At 45.5% G+C, this 26,968-nt stretch overlaps 1 protein-coding gene across 1 annotated transcript in view; it reads right to left on the bottom strand.

The window, feature by feature from the left end:
- SSH3 (slingshot protein phosphatase 3) overlaps nt 1-26,968 on the bottom strand; it is a 496,888-nt gene that overhangs the window by 185,692 nt on the left and 284,228 nt on the right. Inside the window, exon 8 of the mRNA XM_069628949.1 lies at nt 17,853-17,946. Coding sequence (XP_069485050.1) covers nt 17,853-17,946 — 94 coding nt within the window. The remainder of the gene's footprint in view (nt 1-17,852; nt 17,947-26,968) is intronic.

Below are 26,968 nucleotides of genomic sequence, written 5' to 3'. Positions count from 1 at the left end.
TATAAAAAGAGCAGGTTGGGCACATCTGCATGTGTGCATCAACGAGTGCAGCTGTGAGTGCAATTACACAGCTGGGCAGGAGAGCAGGCTGCAGCTCAGTACTTCGGTCTTAATTTTTTTTACATTAATATTTATATGTACATGCTTTTGTGTTTATTCAGTTTGGAGTTTGTCTAAAACAACTCCACTTATTTCACATGTTGCACCTATACACCCTGAAGTCAGCTATGCCTCATGATATAACACTGGAGAAATTGATTTGTACATCGAATGTTAGTTCGCGGAAAGCAGTCACTGAGCCGCAAACTCGGAAGCGAGCACAGACCGCAACCGCTGACATGAAAGTCAACTCAGAGTTTATGCGTGCGACTCCCCCTCCACATACAGGGAGTCCTGTGCACAATTGCCACTCGGCAGAGACTAATGAGAAATGATTTCATGACAGCCGGCGTCAAAATAACGGATTACCAAATGGTTTCCGCTTTGCCGCTAATCACCGTCTCTAGTAGGTCACAAGAGAGCCAGACTTCGTGCAAAGCCCCACCAAAATATTCTTCGATTAAAGCCTCTGAATCACTAAGATATGCCATTGCTACAAGTGTGCTCTACACTACATCACGAAAACATTGGCTCCACTTCACACACTTCTGAACTTCCCCCAACGATCATCACACTTAATAAGGACACATTATTCACCAAAGATCTGTTACTGACAAAAGTCTGTTCTGCTCAGATCCATGTAAATACTGGACCTATTTTGGGCTCTCCCAATGGAACCTTGTGCAACGTTTCACGGTCGCTCTCCCCCTTGGGGCAAGCCGAGGCACGATTAATGAATCTGCCAGCTCTCAACTTATCCCACTCCCCCATACTATATCCTGTGTCAGAAATGTTGTTTCTGTGCCCATCAGTGTCCTTTGTAAACCCTACTCCACGCAGGTCCTTACCAAAACAGCAAGAAACTATTCGCCATTGTCTTTTCAGGGATCTATTCCAACGGATCCTCAAGACGTAGGGGTTGTACCATCTATTGTTGAAGTCAAGGATTCAATTGTTCCAAGGACCGATCCCGTTGCCCAAACACTATTGCCACGGCGACTCCCACAGGCCTCCATTGCGGAGAGGAACCCTTAGTCGCACAAGTCAGCAATGAATTCACTGGTATTGTCTCATGAGACGCCCACAGTTTCAGAAACAACAAAACTAACTTGACATATTTACCAAAAAGAAAACCACACCAACATTAATGAAAATGATTAAGACAAAGAAAAGAAAAAAAAAAAAAGAGTCTACCTACAAAAGCCAAAGAGATTTGCCCAGCTGCTCACGACCCCAGCAAAACAAACGACAAGTTCTGACAAAATAATAACAAAAAAGCGCACTAAGAAGCGCCCACCGCCAACTCGTCGAAAAACAGGGATCATGAGGCTTACAGATTCCGATACTGATGAATCTGCTCAATCTGGAGGTGAGCCACTGGACGATCTTATCCAAGCTGTACTTCTAAATAGTACAACTGATCAGGAGGAAGACCAGACTCTCATATTGGATCCAGGAAAAGTGCATCTGAAATCGAGAAAACTCTCAGGTTAACTAATGTTCTTGCAAAACCTTTGCCCACGCAGCCTAAAACAAAAACACAAATGAACACAAATGAGTTCTATACACTCGATGACATCAGCTCAACGATCTATACCTCAAGTTAGTATCATACAAGGAGGTGTTACCACTAGACCCGAGTCCAAGGTAAACACACAACCACATGGCAAAATGGAACCGGCTAGTAAGCAAACTCACCCTATGACCAGTCAGTTCAATCTAATACTGCAATGCAGAGGTGACCCATACGTTACGTACGTCCTCAAAAGGACTAGCGTACTCAACCTCTTTGGGGATAGTCCAGTGCTGGAAGATCTTCAATCCTCTGACATAACCTGGGTTAAATTTATCAACGATGACGATCTTGGAGTGGTGTGAATTTGGATTCAAGCTGGGCTGATCCTAAATGCTTTGTGGAAAGCTAGATCTACCTTATTCGACTTAGGCTTCCTTCTAGACCAACAGGAAAGCCTCCCGCAAACCGCCAGAAACAAAATCACACTGATCAATTCTCAGCCAACAGTAGCAACTGTTGACAGATCTACCCTAACAATCACTTGCGACCGAAATGATTTCAAGGCAAGGCGGCATGTACATTTTCAAAACATGAATTCTTTACCTCAATCCTACTTGCCTAGAGGGCATCTGAACTGTAATTAACCCATCAGAAATACACTGATCACTCTCAAGATGGCATCAAATAACACCAGGGGTTTTAAGCATCTATTAATTCTTAAAAATAATCCTCTTGTAGAAATGGACATTGTGATGCTTCAAGAGACGTGGCTCATAGAATCTCAGCTTTCGGAGACCCACTTGCTGGTTTTGCCAACAGCAGCCAAAGTGATCCAGGAACGACCATCTGCTGACTTGCTAGTTGCCATTAAGAAAACCTTTGGATTAAGTTTGGAATCTTGGGCGTCTCCAAATAGGTTCATCAAGTTGATCAGGCTTAGGACCCTTGCAGATGACCTGGCCCTTTTGAACCTATATTGGAACCATGCTGCGATCATCAACAAATCATTTTTTAGCTGAAGTTAAACTTAATAGCAGAGGACAGCACAGTACTCTCGACAATAATAGGCAATGACTTAACACTTCCTGTCTATCCGCCTCCACCATTTCTTTCACCTACCCTGGAAATCAATGGCTTGCCCTGATGGCGGACAGATATTGTGTCATGTTAAATGGTGCACTAAAAGGAGATCTTCCCCATAAATCAACCTGGTAAAGAGCCAATCTCTCTTCCATTATCGATTATGTCTTCATCCATAGGAATATATTTATGAATGTCGAGAGTTTTGTTGTATTACATTAAGTGCAAAGCAATCACAGTCTACTTTACTTCATGTTGAATTGGCACACATCGAGCTCCTCAAGTTCTTTCTATACAGGCCAACTGACATTAACAGGCAGAAGAAACCGATTTAGATGGACTAATAGGATGGTGACAAACTAGCTGCACCTTTAAGGAAACGTCCAATTTACTCCTCGTCACATATAACTCATTGAAGATTGATATATAATGGCAACGAGTGTGTTCAAACAATGCGCTCCTGTTGGGCACAAACCCTATTACAAGCATAAACATATATTCAACTTCAAAATTAAACAGAAAAAATCTGAGCTGGGAAGAGATCTTGGAACAATAGCGCAAATGTCTACATTTACCAAGTTTGCCGAATGTCGCAATTTGAAGATGTGCTAGAAGAATTGGTTTAAGACCCATCGAACCTACATTGAATAGAAAGATGGGGAATTAATTAATGCTAGCTACTCTAACAAGAACAGTGCTCGAACGTGGTCTATCCTGAATGCTGCTTTTCAAGACGCCCAGTTGCCCTATTAAATCAATGCAGTACACATGAAGATGACTGGTGTAAATATTTCAAGAATCTCTATACAACGCAGACCATGCGTAAAGCAGACATTGCTTAATCTTGGAGCACTCAGGATACCATTTTATTTCATAAACAAGACATCCTAATTCAGATAAAAAGCCTATCCAGAGTGCCAGCCCCCGATGGCCTCACCAATTACATGCTAAAAGAGCACCCTGAGGCATGGACATCAGTACTTTTCATATCCTTTACGCAAGTTCTACAGTCTAAACAAATTCCATCAACCTGGAAAAAGTCTGTCATCATTCCCATATACAAGAAGGGCGATCATGAAAATCACGAACATTATCGGCCTATTGCACTTATTGTAACGCTCACCTGATTCCCGCAGAGGCGCCGGTCTTGACTGGGTGAATGCTGTATCTTCAAAGGTGATGTGTAACACACGGTTGGCTCTTTGGGCTGGACCTCTGTGCACTGTATGTCTGACTCGAAGAGTAAGATGTCTGCAGATAGAAAATATGGGATTAATGAACTGGGGTTATTGGGTGCCTCTCTCCTCTTCCCTTTCTCTTCTCCTGTACAACCCCAAAGGTTAACACCCTCACCTTAGGTAAGTGAACGCCGAGCTCTCCATCTGCCTCGGGGCAGGGTGCCGTAACCAGTTTCTTCACTGGATAAGGGTGCAGGCCTCTTGACCTCAGAGGACTGCTGTCCGTCGTTAACTGCACGAACGGTAAGTTCTGGGCACTTCAAATGTCTTAAAAGTCTTTTGTAATGATATCTCTTGTTTTGCAGGGTTCCGGCGATGGCGGATGGCGGGCTGATGAGAGTTGAGGATCGAACCCGCGTGAGGAATAGAAGCGCCTGGAAGCACATAAGTAAGCGCTTGTAGCCTGCTTCACGATGCGCACTAACTGTCCCTTTTATCTTGCAGGTACAAGTTCGGAGCTTTAGAGAAGCTGAAGGGTGCTGGAATACCCACTGGATTCGGCGTGGGAAGGAGTAATGGCACGTGAGTAATAAAGTTGCCCAATGTCTTTAAAAGCACCTTCTTTTGTCTTTCAGATGCGGGATGCAGCGCCAAAGGCCTCCGGAGCGTGCGAAGAGCTGGTAAGCTTTTGTCTTTCAGATGCCGGAATGCAGTGCGAAGACCTCCGGAGCATGCAAAGAGTAGGTAAGCCTTTGTCTTTCAGATGCCGGAATGCAGCGCGAGGCGTTGGTGACAGCCGATGGACCAGGTAAGAGATGCGCTGCCACTGAAGACCGTAGTGCTAACCTGTTCCTTCTTTGTCTTTACAGGTGCTGCTGAAGACTGGATTCCAGGATGGTAAGCCTTTGTTCCCTTAGGCCCAGGATCAGAAGCAGAAGACATTATGAGCGTTCTGCTGCAGAGAATGCAGAATAACGCAAAGCAAGATTCATCCATCGGGTGTGGTTTAAATAGCCTCCTGTAGTGCTTAGGTGTCTCCTTCCACAGCCACGCCTAAGAAAAGAGTTCCTGCTTTCCAGAAGAGTTCCAGTGTTCTGAACCTAGGGAGTGGCTCCTGCCCCACCCAACAGGAAAAGTAGTCCCAAACAGAAGAGGATCAGGGGTTCAACTGGCAGGTAAGTAAGCAGCATGGTCTGCTGCAGGTAAGTCCACCCAAGCATTATGAGCCCGGCGCTTCCAGCGCTGGGACTGGGCATCTTTATGAGCCTGGTGCCACTGGCGCCAGGACAGGGTCCAAAAGGTCCCAATTGGGACTGGCTGGCACTCAGAACCGGGGTTATGGGTCTGCTTCCAAGGGAGTCGGGCAAGTCCTGATCTTTTGGAAGCAGAGATCATGACACTTATAGATATTCCAAGCAAGATTTTTGCCCACCTTCTACTAAGAGACTTCAATCACTGGGTGAAATTAAAAGCATTATCAGACGAATTTCAGACCGGTTTTGTACCTGGACTGGGAACTTCAGTAAATTTACTGACCCTCTCGTTAGTCAATCAGTAAACAGATGGATCAGCCGGTTTATGTGGCCTTTATCGATTTTAAAACCGCATTTGATTCTGTTCCGCGCGAAATGCTGTTTGCTAAAATGGAAGAAGCAGCATGTCCGGTGCACATTCCAGCCTTGGTCTCGCAGTTTTATTCAGGCGCTTCCATTCAAATTGGACTCTCTCAGGAGGGGATTTTGACCCAGTCCATAACCACGCATAGGTGGCTTAAACAAGGCTCTATTCTGGCCTTCGGCTCTATTTAATTTCTTTATAGCCGATATGACAATGCATTACTTACCGTAAAAGCATTTCTGATGGTTGTATCTGCTTAGATTCACATGCTGTGCATAGGTCCGACATCCAGTGGTCACTGCGGAGTATTGCATTTTGTTTTTCGTAGTCGAAAAGGGGACGTCGACAAGGCGTGTCTGTAACACTATCCCTATAGTGACGTGCGTTGTACACACAATCCCTCACGCATCAAGGTCCCTCTGTTTGTATTTTTCTGCCCTGAGGGAGCCTTCAGACGTGAGTGAGTACAGAAAAGAGAGAAATATAGAAAAGGATGTCTATGTTCCTTCCATCCGAGCGGGGAGGAAGGGTGGGCGCATGTGAATCTAAGCAGATACAAACATCAGAAATGCTTTTACGGTAAGTAATGCATTGTCTTCTGATGTTGGTTAATCTGCTTAGAATCACATGCTGTGCATAGACTAGCGAGCAGTACCCGGAGTTGGCGGTGGGTTATGAGAAGGAACAGTAGAGAAAAGATGTCTTAATACTGCTTGTCCCACCTGGGAGTCAGATCTAGAGTGTGCATCTAGACATTAGTGTTTTGTAAAGGTGTGCACAGAACTCCAGGTAGCCGCTTTGCAGATGGACTCAGGGGAACATTTGCAATGAATGCTATGGAAGCCCCAGTGCCTCGAGTGGAATGTGCTCTTGCCTTGAAGGGTAGTTCTCTCTTAGCAAGAGTGTAACAGAGAGTGATGCATTGAACAATCCATCTAGATATAGTGGACTTTGAAACTGCATCTCCTTCTCTTCCTGCTGCCACAGAGACAAAGAACTGATTAGTCTTTCTCAGTGGTCTGGTTCTTTCCATGTAGAACATGACAGCTCTGCGTACATCCAGTGTATGCAGACTTTTTTCTCCCAAGCTGGAAGGGTTTTGAAAGAACGTTGGTAGTTCTATTGTCTGGTTTACATGAAATTTCGATATGAATTTTGGTGCAAACCTTGGGTGTGTGCGTAGAACCACCTTATCCTTGTGAACTGTTACGAAGGGGTCTAGTACAGACAGAGCCTGTAGTTCACTTCCTCTCCTAATGGAGGTGATAGCTATTAGGAAAGCAGTCTTAAGAGTGAGGTCTTTAAGAGTTGCCTTGTGCATGGGTTCGAAAGGAGGGCCCATGAGTCTAGAAAGTACCACATTTAAGTCCCATCCGGGAGCTGGGTTAGCTATCGGAGGGTGTATTCTCTTTACCCCCTCCATGAAGGCCTTGATAACTGGTATCTTACACCACGACACTTTAAGTTGGGAAGTGGTGTATGCAGAAAGTGCCGCCAGGTGGACTTTAATGGAATTGAACACTAGACCTGAATCCAATAAATGGGTCAAGTATAGAACAATGTTAGTGGGAGAGCAGTCAACTGGGTTGATGCTCTTAATTCTACACCAGATGACAAATCTTTTCCACTTGCTAGAATAGCAGTGGCGAGTATTAGGTTTTCTGGCTTCCCTGAGGATGTCCATACATCTCTGCGGGAGTTGTAAATGTCCAAATTCTACGATCTCAGGAGCCAGGCTGCTAAGTTCATGGTCTGAGGGCATGGATGCAGTGTCCTGCCCTTGTCCTGTGACAGCATGTTGTACGGGCAGGGAAGTTTCACTGGGGGAGATAGGGACATCTCCATCAAGTGAGCGAACCATGGCTGCCAGGCCCAAATTGGGGCCACTAGTATCATGGTAACCTGCTCCTGGTGCATCTTGTGCACCACCTTGTTGAGAAGGGGAGTTGGGGGAAAGGCGTAAACAAATTTCCCTGACCATTGAATCGACAGACTGTTCCCCTTGGACTGGTTCTGGGGGTACCTGGAGGCGTAACTTTGGCATTGTGAGTTTTCCATAGTTGCGAACAGGTCTATTTCCGGGAATCCCCATTGCGTGAAGACGTCTAAGACGATGTCTTCGTGCAATTGCCATTCGTACTCTTCGGGCAGGGGGAAGTCTCTGCTGAGTTTGTCTGCTAGCAGATTGAGTTCCCCTGGTACATGTTGTGATAGTAGGAACATGTTGTGTTTGAGAGCCCATTTCCATATATTCTGGGACAGCTTGGACAGTCCTGGAGAGTGAGTGCCCCCTTGCTTGTTGAGGTAGTACATGGCTGTGGTGCTGTCTGTGAGGACCATCACTGTCTTTCCTTGTAGGTGTTCCTGAAAGGCTTTCAGTGCTTTGAACACCGCGAGAAGTTCCAGCAGGTTTATATGCTTGGATGCTAAGCTCGGAGTCCACGCTCCGTGAGCAGTCTGATGGGATAGGTGAGCCCCCCATCCTGTGAGGGATGCGTCTGTGGTTAGAGTGGCTTCCACTGCGGGTGTGGCAAAAGTTTTCCCTAATAACAGGTTTTCTTTTGTCCACCACCGCAGCGAGAGAACCAAGGCCTGCGAGACCACCACTAGATTGTCCCATTGTCCGCTGGCCTGACACCACTGGCTGTTGAGCCACTCTTGCATTGGGCGCATGCGCAGGCGCGCGTGAGGTACCAAATATATGACGCCATCATCCCTAGCAAGCGCATTGCTTTGCGTACCGTCACCTCTCGACCTGCCACATAATGGGGGATCTGAAACAGCATGTTTTGGACCCTCTCGTTGGAGGGGAAGACGAGGCCGTCCTTTGTTCGAATTAGAGCCCCTAAAAATTGTTTGACTTGGCTGGGGTCTAAGCTGGACTTCTTTTCGTTGGTGGAAAAGCCCAGTTGGTACAAAAGGTCTACGGTCTTTTGGGTATTGGAGAAGCATGTTTCGTAAGAATCCCCTGTTATGAGCCAGTCTTCGAGGTAAGGGTATACCGGGATGGATAACCTGCGCAGGTGGGCCGCTGCTACTGCCAGTACTTTTGTGAATACCCTCGGTGCAGAAGCTATCCCGAAGGGTAGTACTCTGAACTGGTAGTGTTTGTTCTCTATCTTGAACCTGAGGTATTTTCTGTGTGCTGGCAACATTAAAATATGAAAGTATGCATCTTTCATGTCTAGCGTTGTCATGTAATCCCCTTGTGATAACAGTGGGATTACTTCCTGCAAGGTCACCATACGAAACTTTTGGGGTTTGACAAAGTTGTTCGCTGGGCGCAGATCTAATACAGGGCGCATGGTTAAGTCCTTTTTGGGTACTAGGAAGTACACTGAATAAATACCTTCTGTTACCTGAGATAGGGGGACAGCCTCTATAGCTTCTTTTTTCAGTAGCTCTTCTACTTCTTGAAGAAGAATGGTGAGGTGTTCCGGTGTTATGCGTCGGTTCTGTGGGGGTCTGTACTTCGGGGAACCGTTGAATTCGATGCAGTATCCGTGGGCTATGGTGGATAATACCCAGCGGTCTGACGATATTCCCTCCCATGCTGATAGGAACGATGTTAGCCGGCCCCCGACCGGTGATGCATGGGAGGGGACCCGAATCTTCGGGTCATTTGTTGGTATTGGGCGTGGAACCTTTGGGGCTGGAGCCGCGACCTTTTCCTTTGCCACGCCGTTGGCCTCTTTGACTGAACTGGATGTTGTTACCCTGGTTAGAGGGCCAGTTGGTAGCAGAGTAAAATTGCTGTTGGTTCTGCTGCTGGCGTTGGCCACGAAAGGAGCGTCTATTGCCATAGCCGCGTCTGTTAGGAGGCCTAGAAATTTGGTCAAGAGTCTTGATGGTATCAAACTCTTTCTTCGCATGTTCTAGGGCCTCATCAACTGCTTTCCCAAACCGATGTGTTTGTTCTATGGGCTTATTTATCAGGGAGGCTTGGGTTTCCGGCTTAAATCCTGAATTGCGTAGCCAGACATGGCGTTTGAGAAGTATTCCCTGAACCAGGGAACGGCCAGCCGTCTCAGCGGCATCTAAGGAGTTCTTTACGATGCCCTGGTTTACAAGAGTTCCCTCTGATATTGTAGCTAACAGGCGTGAACGCAGGGGTTCTGGTGCGTCCTCTGTTTCGCTGCGCAGCTTGCTCCACTGTGCATCCGCGTAGCTAGCTAGTAGGGAATTGTTATTTGCAATCCTAGTTGAGAAGGCGGCGGAGGTCGTGATTCTCTTTCCAAGTGCATAGAGCTTCTTGCCCTCTTTGTCAGGTGGTGCTTCACTAGTGGATAGTGGTACCCCCGCTCTTTTTCTTGTATTAGTAACTACGAGGGAGTCCGGAATAGAATGTCCTCTGATGTACAAAGGGTCAGAGGATGAAGGGCTGAAGAGCTTCTCTATTCGAGGGTTGACCCCTCTGACCAGAAGCTGGGCGGAAAAAAACAATCTGAGGGACCTCGACGCGTGAGGGATTGTGGGTACAACGCACGTCACTATAGGGATAGTGATACAGACACGCCTTGTCGACGTCCCCTTTTCGACTACGAAAAACAAAATGCAATACTCCGCAGTGACCACTGGATGTCAGACCTATGCACAGCATGTGATTCTAACAGATTAACAAACATCAGAAAAGTAAGAATCAAACATGTAATCTCAGATCCCTCAAAACTGGGCGCACGAGTCATCCCATGGCTTCTATGCACCGACAATCTGGTGCTGATTTCAAAAACCCTGAAAGGGCTGCAAAATTGTTATCTATACTTGAAGCCTAAGCAGATCAAAATCAGGTCGCTATAAATTTGAAGACCACCAACATATGAATATTCCCAGCTAAACGGTCTTCAATTAAGCAATCCTTTAAGTGGCACCTGCATGGGTCTCCCCTCAGCATAGCATCCGAATATCGTTATTTGGGCATTACAAACAATAGCCTATGTGATCTCCCCTATTGGCTTGAATTCTTTTTAAAAAATCCTGACTGCGGTGTCCCAACCCTGAATCATACAGAACAGGTATGGGAAATTAATGTATGAACCTCAAATTGTTTTCTATAAACAAAACGTTGTCCCCATGTTAACTTACAGGGCTGAGACCAAGGTGTTTGAATCTGCTCTATTCTGGAACAGACTAGAAGGTCAGTTTTGGAAAAGAGTGCTCTCTCTTCCATCAAGTCAACCCATAGCGATTATACGATATGAAATTAGCTGGTCGTTAAATGCAATGTATATTTAGAAAATGCTCAGTCTCTATAGGAAATGTGTTATACCAACGGAACCAAATACATTTCTATCTACTATATCTAAGCTTCTAGAATCTGGTGCTGACCAGTCCTCATCCTCTCGGAAAGCTAAATCTAGAACCTTGATGGCGGAGGCTGACATCTCGCTAGATTTACTCGCAACAAAGCCCAATCAGGCCAAATTAAAACTGGTTATTTGATTGGCGCCAAACTTGGGACACTTGTATAAAATATAAGCATGCGAGAACTGGACAGTAAGGCAAAACCTATTAATCAACCTGAAAAGTACCTAACCAGGTTCCCTGTGCCCAAATATAGAACTTTATTTCTTTGTTTTCGACTAAATTTGTGGCCAACAAGAGAAGTCGGGGTATTAGAGATAAGCTGTCCAGAAAGGAGAGGACTTGCAGATTTTGTAATGATGGTTCTCCAATTGAAACGTGAAAACATCTATTGGTACACTTTTCAGCTCTGTTGCCAAATAGAAAGCGCTTCTTGCATCCTCTATTTAAGGACTATCGCATGTTGACACTCGAAACCTTGTGGCTGCTGATTTTATGCGGACATCGAATAACAGTCACTTTGGCAGCCATGAAATATCTTGAGTCTTTAAAGTTGGATTGACTGAGTTAAGCGGACCCTTGAAGTAATATTAAGTTAACAGGTTGGATTGTTGCCACTTACTTTGATAACCTTGAGGAGTCCCCTCCAATGCTGCTATGCACTAAATTGTACAAAATGTTTTAAAAACGTTTTTATATAAATGTTGATGCACCAATTGTTGTACCAAAGTACTGAATTGCTTTTATTAACTGTAATAATAATTCAAAGATGTATTGAAAAGTTGATAATTGTTAGGGACAATTCTCATAAATGTGCTATTTCCCTTCACCTTAGAGACCCCCAGCAACTTTGCTGGTTTTTAGGACTTGATTTTTCTTCCTGGAAAGAGTGTAAGCCTTTTTTCCCACTCATTTAATTTATTTTGATGTGTGTTTTTCACTTGTGTTCTTTGATTATGGAGTTTTAGATAAGGCCATAGGCATCATATTTTCATGTGTGTTACACAGCACCCTCAGTACAGTGACACAGGGATGTCTTTTAGACTTCCCCAATGTTTAAATACCTTCTCTGGGATCAACTACTGTTTCGCAGAGAATGTAAAGTGAAATTGACTTTACTAGCCTTTTCCAAATTCCTAGACCCAGCACACACTATCTTCCATAGAGGGCTGGAGGGGTTACATAGTATCCCCTGTGTCTAAACACTCATGTAGCAGTCAAATGCTACCCTTTCCTACTGAACAGGCTGGTGGCAGTGGTTTTACAGTGAACTACCATGATTTTTCCCGATCGCGAACACCGATAGCTAAAAATCACGGGAGCCATGTTTTTCAAGATGGCACCTTAAGCCCCTTTGTTTAAACAGATCCCGGTCTTCTTTTTTTGCCATTTCTTTTTGGAAAGGTCCTTCTAGTGTTTGTCTCTGCGTGCCAAACGAGGTTTGGTTCCTTTGTTTGTGTGTCTTTGGCAGGCTTCAGGACTGAAGTCTGCCTTGGCGTCCGAGTGTCTGGGGTGGGTAGGAAGTAAGTGAGGTGCCCAAAACTCCCCGTGCTTAGTCTCCTAGGAGACTCAAATGCACTCTGGCGTGATTGGCTGGCTGACTGACCAGCAAGGGCAGCCACCCTGCTGGGTGAGTGACAGCTAGGCTGGAATGAAAGGGAGAAACCCGTTTAAAAGGCGAGTCTCGTGGACTGGAAGGCAGAGGCGACCACTAGAACGAAAGAAACGAAAACTAGCTGGAAGAGGACGGCTGCTGCAACTCCTGGACTGTTGGTTTGCCCGGTGAATCCCTGCTGCAGGTCCGAATTGCCAAACTCCATTCGACAGAGAAGCTCCTTCAAGGACGGCTTCTTCCTTTGAGTTGGTGGGACCAATCAACTCATAAGACACCTAGATACCATTCTCAAGGCTGTTTAGGATTAACCAGAGAGAGGTGCATCAGTTTGTGTTCTTGAATCTACAAGTTACTGGAACTGAAGTGACTCCATTTTGTTTGCTTTCTTCAACGATCCCGTGCAGTGCTGGAGTCCCCCTACATCCTCCCTCTTGGCCACATGACTGAGGCTCAGGAACAGCGAGATCGGCAGGAACTGCCAGGAACCACGACTTCAGCAACATTTGTTTCTTCATATAAAAGGTACTGGGCCAAACCGATTGAGAGAATGCCACTCGCGCTGTGAAAGTTCGTGAAACTTTCCCAACTTGCAGGCCTAATCAGCTTGTGACCCCACAAATTATTCTTTTTCGCCTAAACTACTTCTGAGAACTTTTGTAAAGACTTTACCGTTTCATACCAGAACTGCTCTTTCCTATCCAGAACACTAGGCCATTGACTTTGGCCTGGCCTATTGACTTGAATTGAACTCTTCTGGTGAACTGAAACTATTTGCACTGCCTAGAAAGTATGTGTAATCTATTCCTCTTACTTTTAAGTTGTCTTCTAGTGAAATGTTTTCTAAATTATTCTGTAATAAATTAATAAGTGTTTTACCAAGAAGCCTAGAGTAGAAGTGTCTACTTGAACCACTGTGATTAAAGTCCTCTGTGCAACTACTTGTACTGCTCACATTCATTCTTGAGATAAGCCTGGCTGCTCAGCTCGCTACCAACAAACTGTGTAGTACAGATTTATACCAAAGGTTGGTCTTGCTTTCACCTGTAGTCCTAATTGTGTGTGGTGGTCCCAGAGGGTACTTCATGCAATTCTGCCTAACACTTTTTCAACTATGTCAAATACCATTAAAAAAAATGTTTAAAAAAAGAAACAAAGTTCTTTGTCCAGGGTTTTTCTCCTGCCACCATGAAACATAAGGCTTCTCTCACATTGCTTTTCTCCTGGCACTATGAAATATAACCGCTTCAACTTTTACCAGGGTGATTCACTCCCAGTCTTCTACCTCCTCTTCTGTCTGGTCCACTCTCCTGCCAGACATAACAACCTCAAGTGTGTACCACACACTCTTCTGCGTTTTAACTCAACAACTTCTTCCACTTCAAACAGCTTTTAACATTTCTGTACAGCGTTATAATGAAGAGAAGAACTTCACAAATGCCCTTTCAGCTCTGCTGTACAAGCAATGTCTTTGACCTCCCTTTAAACACCACCTTCCTCCTAGGGCGACTTTAAACAGTATTGTCTTACGTTCAGCCACGAACCAAGCATCATTCAATTCCACCTCTATTACCTTCGACCATGTAAGTTTTTGACCAGCAGCTGCGTCTGCCACACTGCAGTTATTCATATACCAGCTTTAACTTAAACAATGTGATATCAGCCCCCTTTCCTTTGGTAGTAATGATTGTTCCCAAAGTAACAGGTATTTCAGTCTCTTGTCTTCAGGCAAAACCTGTTGGTTTACGGTAATGCTTGTTCGGTCTTTCTTGCCCCCTTTATAGAGGTTAAATGTTTGGGTAACAAGATACAATGTTGTCGGTCTTCACCAAGGCTTGGTAATTGATTTGCAGTCACTTTTCTATGCACACAACCACTTTTAACATTGTTAAAGCGGTTTGAAAACGTATTAGGTTTAAACTCTTATACTGTGAATTTGTCCATACCAGAGTGCTACCTTTGTTGCACTCGGCTTTTTGACACAATCCTGTCAGCTTTGTTCGTTTTCACTCCTTTGCGAGTGAAAAGCAACTGGTTACAGTTGCCCACATGCCTTGCCTGAAGGCTTGAGAATGCGCGACAACACTCGCAGGCTCCTCTGCCTCCTTCCCAGACTGCAGAGCTTCTACTATGGGTGTCTTCTTGACCAGGCACGACTCTTCAAGCTGCCTTCGGTTCCACCCCACAGGCACAGAGTTTGGCTCACCACGACCCCCTGGAGCATCCAAGCCTCCAAGCCTAATCTGCTGCACGCTTTTTGCTTTGAAAACTCTGCAATTAGGTTCACCTGCAGGAAAGATTTTCGACTTCACGTTTCCCACTGTGCAACCTCTGCAATTCAGACTTTTGTGGGAAAAGGACCAACTCAGGTTTGGAAACTGGAATAGGTGGATGGTAAAACCTGGCGTCCCTTCTTTGCTCCCACTTCTGTGGATTTCGCCAGCAACTTGTCTTCCTTAGCTACCTCCTTCTTCCCCAGCAAGTACTTCTACTGAAACAACTACCACTTCCTCTTCCACCACGACTGCTCCTAATGGACTGCACCTCAGGGAGCTTTTTAAGCCTCCCAGCATCCCTAAGGTGTGGGCTGTTAAAGCTAATTGCCTAACTTTGAGGTCTATTCTACTCTTCAGCCCTCATCTTCGTCCCAGTACTTCTGGGATTATGGGACTTGGAGCCCCAAGCAACAAAATCAGTTCCAAGTAGAAATTAATCATTCTTAACTTTAGAACTGTTTTGCTTACGCATTTTTAAAAGGTACTTTATCATGTTTACTCACAGTAGGGAAAGGCAGCTTACTCAAGCCACCATTTACAGATTACCTTTCTCCAGGCCTTTGGGAGTAAGGGGGATGTTCAATCATTTTAGGTTTAACCGGTTCCTCCTTAAGTGGGATGTTTAAAGATGTTACATCCCATTCACCCCTTTTTCTCAACATAGCATGGGGACCATACACAATGGAATGACAATAAGCCATTGTATGTTTTCGGTAGATATGAAAGGGGATTCCCTTTGAAAGGAGGATACTGTGTCTCATCCCACGGGATCCCTTCACCACCCTGGGCTCCATCTCCTCCCATGGGATCCTCCCGCGTTACACCACCCCCAAGGTCAGAATCAGGAAGCGTCTGCCTTTCCTTGGTAACCTGGGAGGAGACTTTAGGCAGGGGTACAGCGAGGGATCTACAGGATTCATCAAAGTAGCACGCCCATGCAACTACTCTGATATGGCCACAGGGAAGCTGCAACAAACGTAGTAGCTCTCCATTGAGACTCTAAATAATCGAGATGAGGAGCGACAAGCGTATGCGAGAGACGCTGATGAAGTCGGCTCAATAGTGCGGTAGAAAAACAAGACTGTCACCAGACCCATAAGATCCCTGAAGAAGTTTCCTGATGAGACCGAAGGTAATCAGGGACATGGGAGGCACAGTGAGATCATGGACAAGTATCATACAACACGAATAACTCGTCTCAGTACTAATGATAAAAACCTGAAGATAAATCTATTAAATTTGATAAGGCAAGGAGTAGAGCAATACCACTCTCTGAAGGAGAATTGAATGGAAGTGGAATATCCCTGTTGAATGTGAACTGTGACCGTCTAAGAAAGAGAAAAATATTGATCCCTGAAGGGGAGGAGAATAGAAATGTGCTATCCTTGTTAAAACCAAACTGTGCAAATACAAGAAAAGGAATAATGATTCCGAAAATGAAGGTGAAGGAGAGTGAGAAAAGTTTAACGTCAACATCAATGAACTTAGTTTTGAATACAAAACAGGAAGACACAGAGACCTGAAAGAGGGAATAAAAAAGTGAATAACTCTTTTTCCTGGAAGGAAAGAAAGATAAAACCTGTGTCCCATGCAGACGAGTGGGACCCAAGAGAGAAAGAGTATGAAAAGCTTACGACCAAAACGGTCTTTATGATAACTCAATCTTAACCAAGTAAAAATCACATCTAAAGTGAAGAATACATATAGTAAAGTGAGGAACTGATAAAAAGAGGTAGCAAGAACTACTGAAAAAGCACATATTGAGGAGAAGAGTGTCAATCTCCTGGCCCTTTATTTTGTTGGGAATAGTTATAGGGTCAGACAGTGTTAGTTTTTGGACAGTGTACAGATTCTTTTTGGACATTAGAAAAGACCGCTGACGAGCACCTTAGTTATTACTTTAGGTAGGGAATACCCAATAGCCATAGGGATAGTTCGGTTTAAGCATTATTTAATAAACCTTATTGAAAAATAGTTTGCATCCTTCTGACCCGTCACACTTCCTAGGTCAACAAGATTAGCACAATTTTTGTAAAAACAGTATTGGTTATTTACAGAACTAGAGAGGGGGTGATGCACTAGCAAACACACGTTTCTTTTGTTTATACGTACACACATTAGATTGGGCTCCAATGACCTCCATTCTCTGTTCGGCTGGGTGTGGCTGGCCTAGTATAATTTAAGGACAATCATGTAATGAAGTGTTTTCTAGGAGCTGGTTTTAAGGTGTGCAGGGACAAAGATGTCCATAGATCAAAGGCAGGGCATCGCAGTGGAATGTCATTGGAATGGAAAAAGACATTTGTTAGTGGCAGAAAGGGCTTTATCACATTGAGGTACTGTTGTATTTTTGACCAGAGGCAGTGGTGAGTTTAGGAAGGATGGACAGTTGGGGGTTGGTTTGGGCTAGGTTACAGGGAGGCTGGCTCATGGACATATAAGTGGATGAGGAATTTGGACACAGAGGCAGCCAGTGAGGGGGTGGGTGGATCTGGGAGGTTGAACTGCTACAATACAAGAGGAGTACCAGTTCCAAAAGGAAGAAGAACAGGAGACTGACTTCAAGGCAGTGTTTGTAGTCCAGCTTGCTGAGGTCTAAGCTGTTAGTTACAACTGTTGCACAGTGAAATCCAAGACAAGCAGAGCTCTTTTGTACTTTTAGAGGCTGTTAAAGTGAAGATTGCGGAGATACGCACATGAATGTCACAGTGGATGCCAAGGGTTTTGGCACAGCTTTAAACGGGTTATGATATTGAACAGGACCTGTGGATGAAGGGAAGTATATGACTTATGATTTTGGCATGCAGACGTGCAGTGCGAGGGCAAAACAGCAGTCAATTACTGCTGGGTGTGAGGTATTGAGAGACTCAGGAGTTTATGCACCTTGCTCCGTCAGGAGACCAGCGGCCATGGGTGTGGTTCCGCCTCCACACACTCAGCCACTCCTCACTCTTTTCCTTTTAGTACCATTTCTGCTGTACTCTCCATGCTAGTGTATTTCACCTCTTGTGCCTCCTTTTCAGCAGTTACTCCCTTTCTTTTTCCCTTCCAACACTTCTGCCCTCTCCCCTAATGTTGCCACCTCCTGTCTTTGCCTTTGTACTCTTTCAAACTCTTCCTTCATCTGTCGTCCATGTCCTCCCCAGTTTCTCCCTTCCTCAATCCCACTTTACCTCCTTGGAAGTTATTGTCTCTAGGTCAGTGGTCATCATCACCTCTCGGAGCTTGGCTCTCACAGTGTGCTCTGCAATCTCACGTTCCGATGGCCTGTTCAGAGAGAGAACAAAACAGGCGCTACGTGAAGGGTACTTTACAGAGGTTGCAGAAATGGAAAGCGCCAAAAGATCATCATTTTGGCTGTCCATGGATTCACCGCAACAGAAGTATAGAGCTACATCTGGAAAAGCAGAGAGAAGCAGGGGACGTAGTCAGGAGATCAAAGGAACAAACAGAGGAAAAAAGTGCAAAGCAAGGAGGCAAATCGAGTTTTAGCCAAAGAGGGTATGGGATGCAGGTGTTGGATTTTCCAGTTAAAATGGTAAGGGAAAACTGTTGCAATGTCTAGCAAGTACTACCAAACAAATACTTCGGTTTTGTATTCACAATAAAAATCAATGAAGTAATGAGAAGCCCTAGATAAGCTGCACAACGAATTGGGGTGGGGGAATGGTTTCGTAAGATTGGCCCATTTACAAAAAGATGATGTCCTAGTGTAGGCGGATCATCAGAAGGGTTTCATGTTGGGATATTGAAAGAGGGCAGCATTGTTCACCAACCTATTTAAATCACATTGAGAACAGGATTCGGAGAACTAGCAAATGTTGAAAGTATGCCCACTCAACAAGAGACCGAACAAACAGGTGAGTATCCTGAAATTGGTAATGTGAAATTTAGCAATTACAACTCTGACCCTGAATCTAAAGAACTGTGAACGCAATTAGAATCTAATCACTTTTAACTGGAACCCCCATAAAATCACTTAAGCCCACATGCACCAATGAAATACAGCATGGACCGCCATCCAGAGGATGACCAAAGCTTACATCCAATGAAGTAGAACTAGAATCACAATCCAATGACCGAGAACCAAGACCTCCCTCCAATGAACTAAGATCCAAACAATAATTCAATTAACTAAGATCAGAACCTCTGTCCAATGAAACTGGACCAGGCCCTCCAAGCAATGAACTGTGGCCAGAAGTATCATCTAACCAAACATTACTAGAGCTTCCATGCAAATCAACTAAGGCCAAACTCCATCCAATGAAAGGCGAGCTGAAAAAGTCATCTGTGAAGAAAGATTTCTTTTTGCAACTTTCCTTCCATTGATTTCAATGGACCACCCATCTATTTGCTACGTCTTGAACAACTGCCTGTCTTTGCAGGTAAGTAAAGCCTTGATAGCTTCACTTACCTTCCTCAACTCATTCATTTTGGGGGTAATGGTGAACCCATAAGGTTACCAGTGCAGAGGGCTATGACACCATTCATGTGTGCCTGTGTTTGAATGTAGCACACACCACCTTACAATGGAGTGTTGCAGGTGTATTTTGTATCCCGAAACCAGCTACTCGAGCGACCACTGAAGACCGTTTGAAACACGCCGCCCCTCCCATCTGTCCAGACCCCTATTGAACCATTAGCACTGCCTGTCATTGTTGATCATCTACACCCTGAAACCAAGTCCCAACATCGAGCCAACACCCTGAGATCTTTCGCTATTTAGCTTAAATGAGCTCTTAACCACCCGACAGCCAAACGCCCACCACCCCAACCCCCCCCCCCCCGACAGTGCTCCTATAGGAAACACACCCGACCTATCGACTGAAAGGACAGACAGAACCTGAGAGCATCCAAGAGGACCACTTACCCTGCTAATCTCTGCACCGTGAACCTAAATGCCCCGACCCAAAAAGGGACGCCGAGAAAGAGAACAAGACTGTGCAACAATGGCCACGGACACACAAAGCCAACAGCACACAGTAGAAGAAGCCTCAAATGCAGGAAACTCCCCGCCTAACACGGTTATCACCAGAAGAAACTATGTAAGAGAGAAATCATATCTTACACCTTACCACGCGACTACCACAAAGCCTCAATACCTCAACAACACTGAAATCTAGACACATAAAAAGAATCCCCCGAAACACCCGGAAAAAAGACAGGAGAACCCAATAAGAGTGGGATGATCCCAACCCCCTTACCCCATACATTACAACAACAGAGGGGCACCATTGATACCCACAACATACCAGACAAGACGACGAAGCCCTGGTAACCAACAACCCTACCATTAACATAACAGAAGCCTTCGCTGATTTTCACCCAACCGGCATCACTGGAGAAACACGACGATTAAACAGCTATGCCATCAACCTAGTGGACCGCTCCTATGAAGAAACAGACGTTGCCGTTCTTCATCCAATCAATATCAATAGAGAAACACCATGACCAAACAACTACAAACCAAAACAAGGAACAACCAATAAACAAAACCACACCAAGAAAATCCACTCTAATTTAATAAACGGAAGGTCAATGTCCAAACATTCAACTGAAATATACAACCTATCACACAGAGGTATTGACATCCTATTTGAAACTGAAACTTGGCTAGACGACAACTACAAGATCACCCTCAACAACTGCCTGCCTGAAAACTTCAAATGCATCCAATCAAACAGGAAAACTAAAAGAGGGGGAAAGGGAGTACTGGCAATCATCCACGCGAAACACCTGGCTATCAAACTGGAAGATCCATTAAACATCGATAAATGCAAATCCTTAATATTACGCCCATCAGTAAACCCCAAAACAAACCTGAAATTCATACTGATCAGACCGCCAACCTACGATGCAACCTTTGTAGACGCACAGAAGCAATCACCATCCTAGCCATCAAGCACAATCACCTGATCATCCTCTGAGATTTCAACATCTGGTTCGATGAAGAAACCACAGCCACACAAAAATCTTTAACCGCCCAACTAGCAGCAATGAATCTACTAGAACTAGTGAAAGGAGCAACACTTGGCAGGGCAAACACTTGATATAATCTTCGCCAATAAGGAACTCATTACCACGGCACCGCCAATTCAAATACTCTGGAGCGACCACCTCATCATTCCATTCATAATCAAAATGGCCTCTCCAATAAACAAGCAACAAGACAAACCACCGATCCTCATGAAAAGAAACTGGAGAACCATCAAAAATTCCAACCTTACTGAACTCCTGGAACTCAGCAAACCACAAGCAACAATTATGGAAGAAGCCGACCTGGACAATAAAGTAGCTTTAATGCACACCTGGATCGCAACAACCCTAGAAGACATTGCTAAAGAAAAACCTTTCACTACCTCATGTAAAAGAACAATGGCAAAATGGTAAACTCCACTACTCCGCAACATGAAAAGAAAAAAACAAACTAGAATCAGAATGAAGGATCAACAACAACACTCCAAACAAACTGAAATGTCTGCAACAGATCCGCTCATACAAAAAGTAAATACAAAAAGCGAAGAGGAAACACTATGCAATGACCTAGGAGACCACTTCCACAATAAAATCATTATCACCCAACAAACCAAAAAAAGCAGATCATGCGATCACACTACAGACCCCACTTATCCTCACGAGGAACATCCGAACAAACTACAAAGCTTCCTCGAAATATCAGTGGAGACTTTCGTCAAACTGGTAAATCAAAGCAACAAATCAGGCTCTTCCGAAAACCCCTACCCCACGGACATATACAAAATCAATTCTCAAACAAGGAACTCCCATGGAATACCATATGAATGTCCTCAACCTTTTGATCTCAACAGGTAAGTACCACTGGCCTTCAAATCAGAGTACATCAGATCGCTACCCAAAGATACAGCAGGAAACGTAGAGGACTTATCCAACTACAGACCCATCTCCAACATCCCGTAAATAGCCAAACTACTAGAAACGTACATCTACAAAACAACCCAAGAATTCATAGAAGAGCACTGCCTACTAGACGAGGCACAAGTTGGCTTCAGACCAATGAGAGGAACGGAATCAGCTCTCCTCTCGATATGGTACGATGTAAAAGCAAAGGCAGACTTGGAGAATAGTACTGCCTTGATACTTCTAGACATATCCGCAGCATTCGACACAGTCAACCACGACATTCTCATAACGAGATTAGAAGTATTGGGAATAACAGACACCGCCCTACTATGGATCAAATCCTTCCTAACAAACAGAACGGAAATCGTATGGATGAAACCTTTCAAGTCCAACCCAAGAGACTTCACATGCCGAGTACCACAAGGATGATCTTTATACCCGCTTTTATTCAACATCTACCTATCACTATTAATCACAATCAATAAAGACACAACCTCACCTGCTACAACTACACTGCAGACACACAAATCTTCAAATTACAAGACACCCAAGAAGAAAACACTAGAGCACTGCGTTCATGATATATTCAATTGGATGAACCTGAGCCACCTCAAAATTAACCCAGGCAAAACAGAGATGATTGTCACAAAAACCGGAGGCGACATCTACATCCTTTGGCCAAGAGAACTCGGTACGACCCCAGCGCCATCGGCGATTGTAAAAAACCTGGGGATACTGATGGACAACAATCTAACTCTAGAGCCACAAGTAAACGCTCTACTCAAGAAACGCTCTTTCTGCTGCGAGTAGCAAAAAAGATCCTATCATTTGCTAACAAAAACACTTAGCATCATCGCTCTGGTCATGTCCAGAGTAGATTATGCCAATAGCCTATACCTGGGTATGCCTGAACGACTTCTAAAAAAACTACAAAGCATACAAAATGCGGCAGCCAGACTCCTGCTCAAACTGCACCCACCATAGAGAACACATCGCCCCGCGCTAAAAATACTACATTGGCTACCAATTAAACAACAAATAAAATTCAAATCAATGTGCATTGCACACAGAGCAACACACAACCAAGGCGCAGAATTCTTGATACATTACGCCTACATCAGCCAACAAGAATGCTCAGATCAAGTAACGACATCCGCCTGGAGCCGAAACCCTACGACAGAAGCAAACCTCAGAGGATCCTCTTTCTCTCACCAGGCACCGAAAATTTGGAATTACTTACCAAAGAATATACAGAACACAAGAAACCACCTAGTATTCAGGAAACTGCAATGCAACTAGAAGCCCACCCACAAGAATACCCACACCGCTAAAATGACGAAGAATGAAGATACTGATCTCAGTTCCCACCAAGCAACCGAATACGAACAGAATCCAAGGAACGCACTCCACAACATATCGAACGACATTATGAGAGATACCCACAGGAGGAGAATACTAAAGACTGAATACATAAACAGACCAAGACAGAAGTACTTCCACGGCTCTGTACCACACCCGAAGTTCCAGCAGCCAATTCACATAGATAGTACGGAAAAGGGGACACCACAACTCCTGTTCCGACTCCTAAGGAGGAGAACAGCCACACCAATCCAACCATACATAGTTCATTAGAATACAACAGGGAGTGAGCTGCGCTAAACCCCGCTACAGTCAGAGGGTCAAGAAAGGATAGTAGCAACTAATCCCACTGGTAGGAATACGATTTGAACCAGACAAAATGTGCCACAACCAGGATGCTCACCCCACTAACCCTACCTTCAAAATTCACCCAAAATCCCACACAACCTACTCTCGCCCAGCAAACCGCATCCACTTCACCACACTGCATCAACAACAAACTAACACAAACAACATGAACAGCACGCGTGATCTCACCCCGGTCCAATAGTAACACCAAAGCACAGCGCAAGGTGTACACCGAGCTGTAGCGGCCAACGCACCACCTCTCTCACTCTCCTACTCCCTCTTCTCCTGACTAACCCACCCCGACCACCCCCTTCGTTTTTCAGATCCACCAGAGCGCCTGGGGACCAACTCTATTGGTGACGCTGCGCGATATAAACACCTTTAACATATTTCCTTTCTTTTTGGTAACATCCTTTTTGCCTTTTTGAACGTGCCTAGTTAAGGCTGATGGCAATGAGAAGAGTTTGACTTACTTTTCCAATACACTACCGTGCATACACCCAAAATAGCTGTGCCATGTTATTTAATCCTGTTCTTTGCCATCTTGCTGTTTGGTCCTCTTCCTGCCCTCTCAGGTCAGAAAACGTCAGAGGTAATGCACTTCCAGAAGTCCCGCTGCTAGTGCTTTGTGTATGTGGACTGGGGGAAATGTGGGCTGAGACTGTCTGGTCCCAAATACATTCTTGACCAGGGGATATTTCTTGCTGAGCAGATGCAGGGTTTGTGACCATCCATGATTGGACAGCAATTACCTGTTTGAATGGTGCAGATCCCTGCCATTGATGAGTTTGGGCAGCCCACAGCCTGGATTTTGGCTAAGAGGAGCCCTGCAGCGGTTTTAAAAGGTCAACCACTGGAGTCAGGAATGCAAATTAGAAGACCCTGTTCTGAAGACCTGGAAGACTGCTGCAACGGAAAACCAGCATTGCGAAAGCCATTTCCCGGTGAAGCCCTTCTATTCCTGCGACCAGAGAACACCTTTTTGGTGTCTCGACTCTTGGACTGATGGGACCAACCAGTCCTGTGCCTTGCACCAGAGTAGGTCAACTGAAGTGTCCCGGGACCACCCTGTGGGTTGTCCATCTGTTTACAAGGCCCACCGGCTGCACTGATCTCCGTCCTGAGCTGGGGTTTGGGAATCTGGTTGTCATCGACTTGTAGCCTAAGGTCATCATTGCTGCTGCTTCTCCTACATGAAGAGGGGCTTTCCTAGTGGCTGATCTTTAATGCTGCCATGAACTGTGCCTGCTGACCCCTGCCTGGAGTTACTTTGCTGCTGTACTTCATTTTCTGTGTCCTGAAGGTCTCTTCACATTGTGGGACCCACTGTGGCTGCTGTCCGAAGGTGTTTGGCCTGTCCAACTGCAAATCTGTCAGAACCAACCAAGAACCGGAGGTCGGAATCGCTGCATAGCCGGGCACAATCCCGACACCATCTTCAGCCACTGCACCCATGCCCCTAGATATCCATCGACAGGACCAATGACAGAACCCACTGACTCAGAACATGGAAGTAAGAGACGCAAGTGTACTTACCAGTTTTCGTGCTCTTCACCTGCCATGGCAAGGCAAATGAATGGGACAAAGTCCAGTCCGAAAACACCATTACCTAGTTGTGATCAGTGGGGTTTAATCCAATGGTCACCCTCATTCCCGCAACCTGTTGTCTTTGCTAAAGCTTGTGCAGGGAAGCTTTTGCTGAGACTTCCGCCCCACTCAGGTGCTTACCTGGAACTTGAATCTGTTGAGGAACTTGGTCTACTGACTTGATAGGGAAGGACTGCGAACGCTAGGTGTCTGCCTTACTTTTGCAAGGCAAGGTATTTGCTTTATGTTTTAATTCACTTTTTTTCACCTTATTTGTTACAGTGTCATTACTTTACTTTATTGAGCGGTATGCTAAATTTCAGGTTACTGTTTAGTTTGTATGCAGCAATTTTAAGTGATAAGTATATTAAGGTCCAATAAAAAGAATATTTTTGTACTTGGGTGGGCTTGCATACTTGGCTGTCTACTTGTGTCTAACTGTACTTACCCACCACTTCATCTCATGAAGTCTGCCTTGCTGTTTAGCTTACATTACCTTGTTTGAGTGTAGATTGACAGTGTCAGATACAATGTCGGTTGGCCTCCCAAAACCCTGCTCCAGGTTTGGTTCTGAAAATTCATCTGAACAGCATCCAATGAATGAAGTCTTGAAATGCCACCCCGTGAACCAAGGCTTGAAATGCCACCCCGTGAACCAAGGCTTGAACTGCCACCCCATGAACCAAGGCTTGAACTGCCACCCCGTCAATTTGAACCCCCAGGCAACAAGCGCAGACCAGGTCCCCTGGCCAATGAGCACAGACCAGGGCCAATGAGCTGCGACCAGAGCCCCTGGCCAACGAGGGGGCGACCAGAGCCCCCAGCCAACGAGGGGGCGACCAACCTTACCTCCAATGAGCAGAGACCAACGCCTCGCTCCCTAAACAGAGACACCAACGCCTTCGCACCCTAAACGGAGAGACCAATGCCTCGCTCCCTAAACAGAGAGACCAATGCCTCGCTCCCTAAACAGAGAGACCAATGCCTCGCTCCCTAAACAGAGAGACCAATGCCTCGCTCCCTAAACAGAGAGACCATAGCCTCCGTCCAACAAACCGAGACCACAGCCTCCGTCCAACAAACCGAGACCACAGCCTCCGTCCAACAAACCGAGACCACAGCCTCCGTCCAACAAACCGAGACCACAGCCTCCGTCCAACAAACCGAGACCACAGCCTCCGTCCAACAAACCGAGACCACAGCCTCCGTCCAACAAACCGAGACCACAGCCTCCGTCCATCAAACCGAGACCACAGCCTCCGTCCAACAAACCGAGACCACAGCCTCCGTCCATCAAACCGAGACCACAGCCTCCGTCCATCAAACCGAGACCACAGCCTCCGTCCAACAAACCGAGACCACAGCCTCCGTCCAACAAACCGAGGCCACAGCCTCCGTCCAACAAACCGAGGCCACAGCCTCCGTCCAACAAACCGAGGCCACAGCCTCCGTCCAACAAACCGAGGCCACAGCCTCCGTCCAACAAACCGAGGCCACAGCCTCCGTCCAACAAACCGAGGCCACAGCCTCCGTCCAACAAACCGAGGCCACAGCCTCCGTCCAACAAACCGACATCTGAGACTTCATCCAATGAACCGAGACAAGAGCCTCCATCCAATGAACCGAGACCAGAGCCAGCATCAAATTAAGTGAGACCAAGCTATAAGGTCCGAAGCCCTGACTGTGGGTCTAATGTGAGACCCCTAATTGTTTTGCTTGCCCTCTACTGGTTCACAGTCTTTTTAACCTAATGGGTCCTCACCCAAGGCCCTGCTAAGGATACAACTCTGTTTTGCTCCCAGTAATAATTTGAGCCCCACACTGGAAATGGAAATAATGTGAACTGTGCACCGAGGCAGGGGTGAATGGTGGGGAATGCAGGAGCATTTTCTAGGTTCAGTAGTACATACTGAATTTGGCTGTCGAATTGCTTTTGCTAAATGTTGGCAAGGATTTCCCTTTGCCTGAAGGCTGGAAGGAGATCTGTGGGCTTGGAGCGGTTCAGACATTTTGGATATGGTTGAAGCATGGCTGCAGCCTCAATTATCAAGTCTGACATTCAAAGTGTTGTCCATCTCTTCAGGAACCTGAGGACAAGCAATATTGTCCCCCAGGT

This window comes from Ambystoma mexicanum, chromosome 12 (genome assembly GCF_040938575.1).
Source record: "Ambystoma mexicanum isolate Mex_15411 chromosome 12, UKY_AmexF1_1, whole genome shotgun sequence".
NCBI classification, from domain to species: domain Eukaryota; kingdom Metazoa; phylum Chordata; class Amphibia; order Caudata; family Ambystomatidae; genus Ambystoma; species Ambystoma mexicanum.
This window is presented reverse-complemented; position numbering and strand designations above follow the sequence as displayed.